At 34.1% G+C, this 14,151-nt stretch overlaps 2 protein-coding genes across 2 annotated transcripts in view; one reads left to right on the plus strand and one right to left on the minus strand.

The window, feature by feature from the left end:
- Art7 (arginine methyltransferase 7) overlaps positions 1-14,151 on the minus strand; it is a 52,907-nt gene that overhangs the window by 34,666 nt on the left and 4,090 nt on the right. The gene's annotated exons all lie outside the window — the stretch shown is intronic.
- The window catches only part of LOC141455205 (uncharacterized), a 40,838-nt gene that overhangs the window by 22,784 nt on the left and 3,903 nt on the right, over positions 1-14,151 (plus strand). Inside the window, exons 2-5 of the mRNA XM_074130083.1 lie at positions 397-562; positions 9,422-9,566; positions 9,661-9,771; positions 11,052-13,530. Of these exons, the coding sequence (XP_073986184.1) occupies positions 397-562; positions 9,422-9,566; positions 9,661-9,771; positions 11,052-13,530 (2,901 nt within the window). The remainder of the gene's footprint in view (positions 1-396; positions 563-9,421; positions 9,567-9,660; positions 9,772-11,051; positions 13,531-14,151) is intronic.

The following is a 14,151-nucleotide window of genomic DNA, read 5'->3' on the forward strand; positions in this document are numbered from 1 at the left end:
GTCGCCACGATAGCCGAGCGGTTAGAGGTTAGACCCGCAAAGCTAAGATGTATTGCGGTACTAGGCTGTATTCCCCGGTCTATACCTTCGATGGTTAATATGAGAAATTTACAGTAAAATATGTTTGCTAGTCGCCACGATAGCCGAGCGGTTAGATGCTAGACCCGCAAAGCTAAGATGTATTGCGGTACTAGGCTATATTCCCCGGTCTATATCTTTAATGGTTAATATGAGAAATTTACAGTAAAGTATGTTTGCTAGTCGCCACGATAGCCGAGCGGTTAGAGGCTAGACCCGCAAACTAAGATGTTTTGCGGTACTAGGCTATATTCCTAGTCTATACCTTTAATGAACTAATTTTTTTTGTTAAATTAATTTTGTATTATTATGTTTCAGTTGGCAATACTGGGCTATCTAGTCACACGTGGCTATACACTAGGCGAAACACATGAATATCCTTGTGCCTTCAACAGTCTTTGCCGATGTGCCGTCAATTCCACAGCGGCTACCGTTTTCCATAAATTGGTGTTTTGCAACTATGTACCGTTCGCCAGGATTCCTGGTAAAGTATTAATACTTTTATAAGTATTTTTAATGTAAGGATTTTCTTTGATTACTTCTACACACCGTCTCCCTCTTATATTGTAGATAAAATTCTAAAACAAATACACCAGAAGTGCCAATTTTAAAGATAGACTTTTTCTGTAATTTACTATGAATTTGGCAAATGGATTCATCTGAAGCTGATCTAATGGCGGTCTAATAGCTTAAATGCCAGTTTGGCTTGTAATTCATTCTCAAATAATAGTTTGGTTCAGAGATAAGGTGTCGCATTCTATCAACATTATTATTAATTTGATCTCTTTTTTAATGCAATTCGAAGTTACAAGAATATTCAATTATATTCGTAAATTATGATAAGAAAAAGTCATGTGAGTGTTCATACGAGATTCTTTTCATGAGAAAGTAAAGTGAAACTGTCCAATATTGGCGAAAACTATTCGAAAACATGAAAAATTTCTTGAAAATAAGGATTGATTTTTTTTTCAAATAATTTGTTAGCATTTTCTCTTAATATCTACGTAACATTAATATTATTCATAAAATAAAAAGGAAGTTAATAAAATATGAGAAAATAATAAAAGATTTAGAAAAATAAGGGAAAGTGTAATTACACCATTGTTAATACGCCCTGATCCAGCCATGCCTCGCTATCATTGGACGGGGCGTGGTTACACTAGTGTTGGGCGTGGCCCGCCCACAGTTTACATCCCCACTACGCTGTGATTGGCCACTACTTTAAATGTAATTATAACAATGAAGTAATTAATTTAAAAATAATTTTTCGACATTTCTCCCATAGGTATTTGATAAACTATCGATTAAAGCAAGAAAAAAAAATTCCTTTAAAAATACGATAAATAATATTTCTTTTGGTATAATACTACAAGTTTTACACAATTATCGTTAACAGAAACAAAAAAGTTCAGAATTTGTATTGTTTAATCGTGAAATAGATATAAGAGAAATAGGCTAGTTAGCCGCCATTAAATAGGCTGTAAGCTTACTTTATACTCTATCCGGTGGAGAACTCTAGTGGCAATTTCTGTAAACATAGATGCAGTTTCTACATTCACAGTTAACCATGCTGACGACTCACTAGACTTATGTGGGGGACTATCTTATACTCACATTTAACCATGTTGGTGACTCACTTGACTTATACGTTCAGTACTGCCTTACTCTCACATTTAACCATGCTGACGACACACTAGACTTATACAGGACTATCTTACACTCACATTTAACCATGTTGGTGATTCACTAGACTTATACGTACAGTACTGCCTTACTCTCACATTTAACCATGTTGACAACTCACTAGACTTATGTGGGGGATTATCTTATACTCACATTTAACCATGTTGGTGACTCACTAGACTTATACGTTCAATACTGCCTTACTCTCACATTTAACCATGCTGACGACACACTAGACTTATACAGGACTATCTTACACTTACATTTAACCATGTTGGTGATTCACTAGACTTATACGTACAGTACTGCCTTACTCTCACATTTAACCGTGTTGACAACTCACTAGGCATATATAGAACTATCTTACACTCACATTTAACCATGTTGGTGACTCACTAGACTTATACAGGACTATCTTACACTCACATTTAACCATGTTGACGACTCACTAGACTTATATATATGACTATCTTACATTCACATTTAACCGTGCTGGCTGGCGTCACACTAGACTTATACAGGACTATCTTACACTCACATTTAACCATGTTGGTGACTCACTAGACTAATACAGTACTGCCTTACTCTCACATTTAACCATGTAGGTGACTCGTTAGACCTTATTTAGGACTATCTTACACTCACATTTTACTTATTTATTTATCTCATTACATGTTTATGTATTAGTCTATTATTTTGTTAATCTATCTACTACACATCTCATAGTCGTAGTATAAAATATTCATAAATTCATAGTTAGTGAAGTAAGTAATTTTTTAAGCTATTTCTTTGATTGATGCCACTCGTACTGTTAGAATGAAGGTGCCGAATTTAAGAAATGTGATAATATTGATGGTGATTAGGCACCAGCTAGGCGGAATAAAGATGCATTGGCCTTATTCTGGTTCAACCATTGGCAATGTTGTGGTTTAATCACTTAAATTTTGATTAAATTAAAAAATTTAATAGTCCAAAGTGATTAAAACTAAATTTTGAATTTAATTCAAACTATTAAAATTCTGATTATTCAATTTTAATCAGATTAAATTAAAAGTGAATGTAATCGAATTTAATTTTGGCTGATTGAATTGTTTAATTTTAATCATGTTAAAAAATGAATTTCATTTTAATTCAATTGCAATTTAATTGATTAATTTTTGTGCACATATGTGTGCTTGAGAGATAACTGCAAGTCTGTGCATCCTTCGTCCAGCCAGTCGGAAACCACTCTTAGCTCTCCTCTAAAATGCACCTTAATGTGGGTAGAACCACCAAAAGGCGCATATATTTCCGTTGAAAAAAGAAAAAAGAAAAAAAAAAAATCAAATTCCTGCACGATCACAATACTTCCTTTTTAAAGGAGTAAGAATACGCGAAAGGAAAAAAAAGGGGGGATGCTTCCTGCTTGACAGGAAGAGGAGAGGGTGTGAGAGGAAGTGAGTGGGGACGCTTCCTGTTTGATATTCAGCTGCGCAGTTTCCATCATCACGGAAGAAAAAGGATTTTTGGCGAGTCCACTATATATATATGTATTTATTTTTCTTTTTTAAGATTTATTGCTCGCTCTGGTGAAGAAAAGAAGAAAAACATTCTTCAGAAAATACTACAGTTCCCTTTTATCAGATGGGGAGCCTCCATTACGTAGTCCCACCAATATGACACGTTTCAACGGAAAGCCATTTACAAAATATTGCTTCCTTCTGACGTATAAATAACGAAATATGTTTTAAAAAAAAATAAAAGAAAATTATGTGAAATATTATCAGAAAAATAAATATGTGTAGGTACAAAAAATGGGCGATTACTTTACTTAGTTTTCATGAAAAACAGATTTTCTTGTTTATTAACAAGTGACAAGACCGGTCGTTACAATAAAATGGTGCTTTTTAGAGGGAAATCTAACCCACCCCTCCCCTCCCCTTACATTAATTTTCCTTGATTAATTCATTTGAAGTCGAACAATTTTTAAACCGCTACAAAAAAGATCTACATTTAAAAACAATCAGTATAGAGTAAAAAAATTATTGCTATTTACGGAGAGAAACTTCCAAAAAGATTTACATTTAAAAACAATCAGTATAGAGTAAAAAAATTATTGCTATTTACGGAGAGAAACTTCCAAAAAGATTTACATTTAAAAACAATCAGTATAGAGTAAAAAAATTATTGCTATTTACGGAGAAAAACTTCCAAAAAGATTTACATTTCAAAACAATCAGTATAGAGTAAAAAAATTATTGCTATTTACGGAGAGAAACTTCCAAAAAGATTTACATTTAAAAACAATCAGTATAGAGTAAAAAAATTATTGCTATTTACGGAGAGAAACTTCCAAAAAGATCTACATTTAAAAACAATCAGTATAGAGTAAATAAATTAGTGCTATTTACGGAGAGAAACTTCCAAAAAGATCTACATTTAAAAACAATCAGTATAGAGTAAAAAAATTATTGCTATTTACGGAGAGAAACTTCCAAAAAGATTTACATTTAAAAACAATCAGTATAGAGTAAAAAAATTATTGCTATTTACGGAGAGAAACTTCCAAAAAGATCTACATTTAAAAACAATCAGTATAGATTTCATGGCATTTGAATAATTTCTGTTTTAGTAAATAATACGCTACAGTGACAAATTGAACAGTTCTTGGACTGCTACTGAATGTTTTGTGTGTGTGTGTGTATTAACGTGAGATTCGCGGAAGACGTGTTTGAGAAGATAAATCTCAAGAAAAATAATAACACCTTGAAATAAATGAGGTATAAATTTAAATGTTGACACGAAAACAAGCACTTTACGCACCAAAAATTTGGAAGAGTAATAAAAAAAATAATTTTTTCGTATTTTTCTATTTATTTTTTAAAGTGGTCGTCATGCATATTTAAAAGGTTTAATACGTATCAAAAAGAACCAGCTGGACTCGAGCCACCAATAATCTCTATCGCTGTCTCTCTCTCACTCCCACTAAGTGACTCCCCCTTACGCACGTACATACGCACACCCTTATTGGTACACGTCAATAGACCCAGAATGCACTGGAAATGAACTTACTACCATTTATATCTAATTTGATTATTACCCATAAGGCCGAATTTATACCCACATTTATGTAATTAGCACAGATGTGGCCTACGTAGTTTTTAAAAAATATATTGGCTATTACTTTCGTATTTGTTTAAATTGTGATGTGTATTTATTTAAAAAAGAAATTACGATTTACTGTGTGGCTACAGTTTCATTTAATGTTAGTAAAAATTAAATATGTTTACATAAATTAGGTTAGGAGAAACATTTTTGAGAATAGTAGAGAGATCGTGTTGAGTGTTCACTTCTATGATTCTCATTGGTTAATTTTCCAACCAATAACATCGTGAGTTGATTACTTTTAATGCCTTATTCGGGCGGCTGCACGTCACCATATAAATTGTAAATGATGTGCTCATAAATCAGCTGTTTAACTGTACAGAAAACAGGTTTTGTAACCTTCAACGTTAAGCGCGCCTTAACTATGATTATCACGAATTGCTTTTTTTGTTTTTTTTTGCCTTTTTGAAGCTTATTTTTTTAGAAGGCCTAAAAAAAATAGGCAATTTCTTGGAGCTCATGGAAGAGATTGGCCCCAGATGACAGCTTGGCAATCTATCATCATTTCCTTCGTATCTCTTTAAGAAATTCAGGTGTTCGACATGCAACGGTAAAAAAACTATAGTGAATTACTGTTTTTTTTTTAAAAAAAATATCTATCGAGTGTACACTCACACGACTAGAGTCCCCCACAACCTGTTCGTATTATTTTTTCTCATTTGGCTCTGGCCACAGATCGACATTCATACAAATCACCTGCTCTAATCGATTAGCTTGATCAAACAAACTGCCGGTAAACTATGTTTGTAAACCAGTTACCATTGTTTTGATTGGGCTTCCATTGATTATCTACTCTTGATACGTTGAACATTCCAATTTTTTGCAATCATGAAAAACTCTAATTAGAACTCACACGCTAAATTCATCTTATTTCCGCTTTCTGAATTCCTCTGGCTCCAACTTATGTACACTTCCTTTAAAAACACCGCAATTTGTGAAACAAAGTTTAAATCTAGCTAATATTATATGGTAGTTTGTAAAAGCATACATCATACTGAAAGGGCACGTTAGAGCAATCTTATTCACACCCTTGTCCAGAATTATCGCTAAAACAAATTATTCTCGACAAATACAAAAAAAAAAGTATAGAATTTCAGGAATGTAAGATACGCACGTAGTTTTGATCATTTCGGATGAAAATAAAAATACGACAAAATAAAAAAAATAACTTCCGTTTTAGTAATTTTCTTGGAAGACCGGATATCATCAGTAATTCATTTAGTTCCTCCTTAATACTGTATAACTTACAGATCTAAACTTGTCAGAGTCAACTCTCCCCTTTCTCCTGGAAGTGCCCTATTTTTTCCCGTGGACAAATCAATTAAAAGTTTTAGAAGTTTAAAAGATCATTAAAGTTTGATATGATTGCAATACTTTTTCTTTCCTCCAAGAACAGAAATTAGAGGTGAAAAAAAAGATCTTAAATAATCCGGAAGTATTCTTTTATTCGATCGATTTTTTTCTGTTCTTTAAGATTTCCTTGAAAATACTTCTAACGACGATTCCTTCAGACATCAAATTAAATTTCCGTTTTCAAAAGGATGTATACCTAGAATTTTTTTCGAAATTAAAATTGGTTATAGTCAACTTGGTTATAGTCTCCTTGGTTATAGACAACTTGGTTATAATCAACTTGGTTTCAGTCTCCTTGCTTATAGTCAACTTGGTTACTTGGAGAGTATAATCAACTTGGTTACTTGGAGACTATAATCAACTTGGTTATGGTCAACGTGATTATAGTCTCCTTGGTTATAGTCAACTTGGTTATGGTCAACTTGGTTATAGTCAACTTGGTTATAGTCTCCTTGGTTATGGTCAACTTGATTATAGTTCTTTCTATTCATCCCACTAGTTTTTTACTGGGTCAAAGATTGCTTGGAAAAAAAAGCATTTGAAGTTTCAAGAGAACATAGACAAATCGCACCATGTGCTTTTGCTGCAATTGAACATGTCTCCTGCGTGAAACTATGTTCACTTTCAAAACAATCCGTATCCATGGCAATAGCAGGACGGTCCAAACAATAATATACTCACTGTAGACGGTTTAAATTATTGAACCAAATTTAAATTGTAATCATGAAAACGAAAACCTGTGACCTTCAGGATTACCTTTAAAAGGCGCCTTGCTTTTGTTTTTAATCTAGAAAGGGGATCACGCACATAAGAGAGAGAGAGAGAGAGAGAGACCCACTCTCCGTAAAACTAATTTATTATATTGGAGAGGGGCGCAGACCCACCCCAAACGGTAACTTAATGAATAACCTAATTGAATTTTGAATTAGATCGATACAGTGTGTGTAGTATATTGCTCTGCAGTCCCTTCGGTAAACAAAACTATTTTAAACACTTTCATTAAAATAGTCAAGAAAATTAAAGTTTGGTGTCTCTCTGTATCTCTCTCTCTTTCTCCCTGTGGTAGTAAATTATTTTAACAGAGGAAACTGCTTAAATCTAATTTTCCGTGTCGAGTTTTCTTCACAAAATATCCGGTTTATATTTGTAAACATCCGTTTACATGGGATCCCTCTCCCCACAGAAAATAGATTATTAGGAAATGCTCTGCTTGGGTAATCAGAACACTGAAGCTCAAAAAAAAAAAAAAAGAAGAAAATATTAGAAAGCTCAAACAATAAATTTTCTTTTCGTACGTAAACGTAACCACAACCGGAAATACCATTTTGTCGAATTAATTGAAGAAAATTTTATTAGAAACATTTTTCCTCACCAATCAAGTGAATTTTCCATAAAGAGCCATTTTTTTAAAGTGTAATTTATGGTTCTATTACTTAAGTAATATTAAAGAGGATTAATTGAGTTGTTAAAATTTCGACTTCGAGAAAACAAAGTTTTAGAACCGGAAGTGTCAATTTGTAGAAAGGAATTTTCTCATTTTTTACGATTTTTCCAATAAATAAGTGCCAGTATTAACTTCCTGCATACTTTACTTACTAGAGATGAGTTACTTTATCGTGATCATTTGTGTAAAACAATTAGTTTAAGGGCAGATTCCTCTTAAGCTTGGTTTCAGTATTGGAATAACACAATGAATAACTAATTTCAAACTAATTTCTCTAGCGAGTAAAAAATTTGGTTATAGTCAACTTGGTTATAGTCCCCTTGGTTATAGTCTCCATGGTTATGGTCAACTTGGTTATAGTCTCCTTGTTGTAGTCAAATTGGTTATAGTCTCCTTGGTTATAGTCTCCATGGTTACAGTCAACTTGGTTATAGTCCCCTTGGTTATAGTCTCCTTGGTTATAGTCAACTTGGTTATAGTCGCCCTAACTTTAGACAAGTTTAGACAAGCCTCAAGGATTGTAATTTAGGATTTAGTGGCTGCGGATGGTAAAAAAAAAAGAGGCCACGAAACACTTCTGAATCGTGGATAACAATGACCCAGATAACCTTCGCCGATCAATTTTTAAACTAGGAAACTTGCACATAGCAGCACCTTCTGGCCAGGAATCAGGAGGTTGTAAACATTATTTAAACTAATAATAATCAATAGATGATTAAGCAGAAGATGAAGAAGAAAAAAAGAACGCTTTTGAAGAAGAAGAAAAAAAGATTTCAGTTTTTTTAAATTTTATTTTGTAATTTACAATCTGTATACATTGTATACAATAAGTAAATATGGAGAGAGTGATGAACTGTTGCGGGAGGAGAGCAGGAGGAGAGAAGCTACCCAGCGGTAGCACTCTCTATAGGAGAGAGGAGAATGTGAGGTGGAGAGAGGAGAGATAGAAGAATCTTTAGATCTTCAGACTGCAAGGAAGTCGCGGGGCCACTGGTGATTCAGTTGGCGAGGAGTATTAGGGATGTCAGAGGAAGCGAGAGCAGTACAAGAGGATTAGAGCTAGTCGAGAGAGCAGTATGGACATTTGATATTTCGTCTTGACGAGTTGTTGTATGAATAAGATGTTGAGGTAGACGTTGTGACGTAGGAAGGAGCGTCAACTATCTTGCGGAGGAGTTTTGATTGAAATGTCTTGTACTGTCCGTATGTGTGTTGGTTTGGCTGAACCCCACAGCTCTAGTCCTGTAAGTCCACCATAGGTTTGAGGATAGTACTGTATATTAATCGTTTGAGTTCTATGGGTAATTTGGAGCGTCGTCCAAGAAGTCTGTAAAGTAGTTTCGCACGTTTTGTCATTGCTTGTCTTTTAAGTCTAGTGTGTGGGTTTTTTTTTTAAATTTAAAACACGAAAATTTTTAACTGTAAAAAAAAGCACACATTTACAAAATCTAGGATAAAGCAGGCTTTGGGGACAGAAAGTGATGTTTATTACAGGAGAAAGGCAACACTGAACACTATAGTGTGTGTATGAACATGTGTTTTATAAAGGCAACTAGTCCATTAGCCTATATAACCAAAATAGTAAAGTTGGCAGCAATGATGTTTTTTTATTTACGATGTTATTTACTATAAACAACCAAAAGATTCGTCGTTTTTTTTTTCTTTTTGAAAACACGCGCGCTATTCACTTATTTAATGTCGTTTTCTTCTATGTTGTAGACGTACCCAGGGAAAATGTCACCAAATTGAGCATAGTTGGCAGCGGCCTGGAAATCTTGGAGGATAGTTCTTTAAGAGATCTAGAACTGAGTTCTTTGAATCTGGCCAAAAATGATCTTATCATCATAACGGATGAAGCTTTCATGTAAGGGTTCAACTTTTTTGAGGGATAAACTTTGGCTTCAAAAAAAAGCACGAGTGTTTGCTTTTTGAATTTGAACTTTTCTCTCTGTTACTAGATATTCAGCAAAATTGTTGTCAGCTTTAGATCTAAGCTACAACAGATTGCAGTATGTGCCGCAGAAAGCTCTGGCGAGTCTGTCCAGTTTACTGGTGCTCAGCTTGGAAAGGTATGATCTATGTTTTGTAGATATCTATCACAGTATATGAAGCTTTTCTTATTAAAACTTCTTGTTATATAAGATGTGATATTTAAACATGGTACTAACAACCAGACCTATATCCAGCGCAGTACAGATGCTTTATAGATCTTTGGCAACATACAAGAGATTTGAAAACGAATTCTAATTTCCCGCTAGTGAGACCATTCTGAGATTTTCTGTTGCCTGTGAACATAGATAGTATCAAAGAAGGCGCCACGGTAGCAGTAAAGCTACCCAGTGGTACTGGGTTCGATTCCCGGTCTTAGGCCTTGGATTTTATTTAATGGTTAATAAAAGAAATTTACAGTAATGTTTGCTAATCGCCTCCGTACATGACACCTAATTGGTAGTTGGACGTTAAGCCCCGCCTGAAAAAATAGGCAATTACTTTACTCTTTTTTTTTAGTATCAAAGAATCGTATATCTAATAAACACCTTTCCCAGGTGCCAAAAGATCAGAAGATTCGCTTAGAATGACAAAAGTTCTTTAGAAGTACAGTAACATACTCATTCGAAACTCTGGCAGATTGTCATCCAGTAGGGACTTTGGAAGTCTGGAAAAACATGAATACTGGTTAAGAAAGTAGAAGAAAACCGCCTCAAAAACCATTTCTCAAATTTGAACAGCACACCCGTGAAGAAGCTGAGTGAGATGAGGAGATTCCCTGATAGTCTACGTCCAGTGAAGGTTCAGAAGAAAGCAAGATTATTTGGGAAGGCAACTAGCAACAGAATATTTCAGAGGAAAAACTTGAAACAGCACTCCGTAGGTTCTGGTAGCTAGGATCTGATCAGGCTTTTCTAACAAAATAAGGTTCAAGAAAGGTCCCTACGAGGGGGGGGCCCTACTCTTGCAGCAGCTGGGAAAGCCAGATCTAGCACGTACCTGTACAGCTTAAAAACAGTGGGGTCTTTTCAGATCTGTTTACATCGTGCCAAGAGTAGATGGTAAAAAGGTCTAGCTAGGATCACCTCCAAAACCATAAAACCGCCTTTTTCAACTTTTAGAGGCGTACTTAGCTTAATAATGAGGGAGAAGAATTTACCTGTACTTTAGGCCGAAATTATCTTAATACTTAGGCGAACTTTACATGATTTTAAAAAGAAATGTTTCTACTTTACTTGTCCGTCACCAGGAGCGCTACAGGACAGTCGAACATTTTTCCTAACGTAGACCTTGACCCAACCTTGGCTATTCCTTTATTTCCCCCCAAAATTAATACTTTTATTTTTCTGTTTTGTTTCAGCAATGAAATCAGCTCATTACTGGTCGACTGGAACTATATGAAGCACACGCTCACGACATTATTCTTAGGCGGAAATGATATAAACATCCTAACATCTGCCATTGATTATACACTGTCAAATTTCCAAAGATTAATCTTTCTAAATATTAATAAAAATTATATTGTGAATTTAGAACAAAATTCAGTGCCGTTCACATTGAAAACTTTACGTGCTTCACATAATTTAATTGAAGAATTTCCAACACATTTAGTAAACAATTTAGACAATTTAACTAAACTATATCTTAGTGATAATTTCATTCAACAGATTCCTTCGTTTAAATTTAAGGATAGAAAATATTTAGAGATTCTGGATTTATCTAATAATTTGATAACAAATTTAAATGATATTCTTGGAAGATCTTTAATGATTAAAGAGTTCAATTTAGCTTATAATCAAATTGCTTCAATAAATTCTTTAGCTTTTAATGGTTTACTTTGTGTAAAACTAGATCTATCGCATAATCGTTTAAACGCATTGCCAGAAAAAGCTTTCTATGGATTAAAAACAAGTTTAGAGGAATTAGATTTGAGCTTTAATAATCTAACAAAAATACCAAAAAGTGTTGGCCAATTGAGAAAGCTAAAATCATTATCTTTAGCTCACAACCATATTTACTCATTACCAGATAATACTTTCAAGAATAGCTCATATTTTCTGCACGTATTATTGCTCTCGGCTAATTCATTGCCAATTTTCCCAAGAAATGCGCTGAGAAATATTAAACGTTTAATAAAATTAGAGATAAGCTATAACTCAATACGAGAGATACGTAGCTCTGATTTCACAAGATGGGGTGACCAATTAGAGTTACTATATATGAAAAGTAATAAAATCAGCTCTTTAGACTATAATGCTTTTAAAAATCTACCAAAATTGAGAAAGCTTGGTCTAGCTTTTAATCGACTGCAAAGCATTGATAATAAAGCTTTTTCTAATTTGGCCACAACCTTGAAATATCTAGATCTTAGTTTTACTTTGAGAACTAATGAATTTCCCGAAGACAGTTTGAAGTCGTTAAAGAATCTTGAACAGTTAATATTAGCTGGCAATAATTTCACAACACTACCGAGAACTGCTATGTACAATTTCCCAAAATTACAACTCCTTAACTTGGAATTCAATCACATACTGGAAATACCAGAAGCATTTTTCAACTCCTACGTATTGAAACATTTAACAGATATTAGATTATCATTTAACAGACTGTATACTGTGGATGTTAACACTTTTCTGGATTTAGCTAGCTTAAAGTTTATCAGTTTAAATGATAACGAGCTTAAAACCATAAATAGTGGAGCTTTTAAGAATCTACCAGCAAAGTTGACCATAATTCTAGCTAATAACTACATACACATGGTGCATGCAAAAGCTTTTATAAACTTGCCAAATCTATACAAGCTAGACTTGCACAATAATGATCTACAAAGCTTAGATTGGAATATTTTACAAAACGTTACAAACAGTATACATCCACTCACGTTGAATCTATCTAGAAATCGTATCGAACGGATTTTACCACCGACCATGCTTACGCCACAGATTTTTGTAAAAGTGATCGATTTAAGGCACAATAAATTGAAAACTGTTGACAGTGATGCTTTTAAATTTTTAAACGAATCGTTGAGAAGTTTATTGTTGGGCTATAATGAGATTAGCTTACTACCAGAAAGAGCTTTCTTCATGATGAAATCTTTGGAAATCTTGAGCGTAGAGCATAATATGCTCAAAGATCTGCAAGAGACAACATTCCACGGCATGGAAAGGCTACAAATCCTGGATCTAGCGCACAATCATATATCTAGAATTAATGTTAGACAATTTGCTAATCTATGGAATCTACGTATACTAGATCTTTCCTATAATGAACTTTCAACAATACCTGGTGAAGCTTTCATCAACACAAAGCTAGAAAGGTTAACGTTGAAACACAATCGGATTTCCGTTATTCCACCTCAAGCTTTCTATGAAGTAGGCAAAAGTCTGCACTATTTAGATATATCGCACAATATGATTGAACATCTTGAGAAAGATGTGTTTAGCTATGTAGGAAGTTTAACAAATCTAAATTTATGTTCAAACTATCTGTCACAGTTACATGAACAAGTTTTCATGTATCTAGATAATCTATTGAATCTAGAACTTTGTTACAATAAGTTGGCCAGCAATTTCGAAGCTATTGATAAAACAAAAAAACTGCATTATCTGAATTTAGCTCATACTGGATTGAAACAGATGCCAAATTTACAATTATCCCAACTCGTACAGTTAAATATTTCTGGTAATAATATATCAAAATTGCAACAAGGATTTCTATTCGGTTTGCCAAATTTACGTAAATTAGATCTGAGCGGAAACAATCTTACAGGATGGAATATTGTTGGATGGAATCATGCCCAAGATCTGAAAGAACTAGACATCTCTGATAATCCGATAAAGGTAGGCTATTTATTATATATTTCCGTTATCATTAGTAAAGGAGGAAGTAGCCCATAGCCAAGTGTAATCAATTTTCGATTTCGTGTTTGAATCGGAAGTAGTGGTTTCTACAAGTGTTGACGGTCTGTTTGACGGTCTAGTCATAATTCAAAAACAGAAAATGGAGAATAGTTCTAGTTTGATGTTTCATTTTCGCAGTTCAAGGGGACCCTATTATTTTTGGCCGAAAAAATCGTACTACCGTAAGTGATGCTTTGTTTCATCGACTTCTCCCCTTTTTTTCTCAATCGGTAATCTTGAAACTTGACCTTGTGACTGCTTATACGCTATTCTTTATTACTTGATGTACTTTACCAGGTAACTTTAGGGCATCTCCACTCGAAGTACCAATCCAGTATAATATAACCTGCGTAATATTTATTAGGAAAGAAGGCTCCGCCAGGAAGAAGTTTTGGACTGAAACTTTTTCTCAGGGGGACTTTGATTTTTTGGGTGGGGTTCTGGAGAAGATGTAGATGACCTTCTTGCACACACACATTACCAAGCTGCGCTGCTTGAGAGACAGGATCAGATGTGATGGTAAAGTTTTGAGTTTGCAGGAAATATTAACTAGAACTGCAA

Source organism: Rhodnius prolixus, unplaced genomic scaffold, assembly GCF_049639745.1.
Source record: "Rhodnius prolixus isolate KJV_2025 unplaced genomic scaffold, Rpr scaffold_33, whole genome shotgun sequence".
NCBI classification, from domain to species: Eukaryota; Metazoa; Arthropoda; class Insecta; order Hemiptera; family Reduviidae; genus Rhodnius; species Rhodnius prolixus.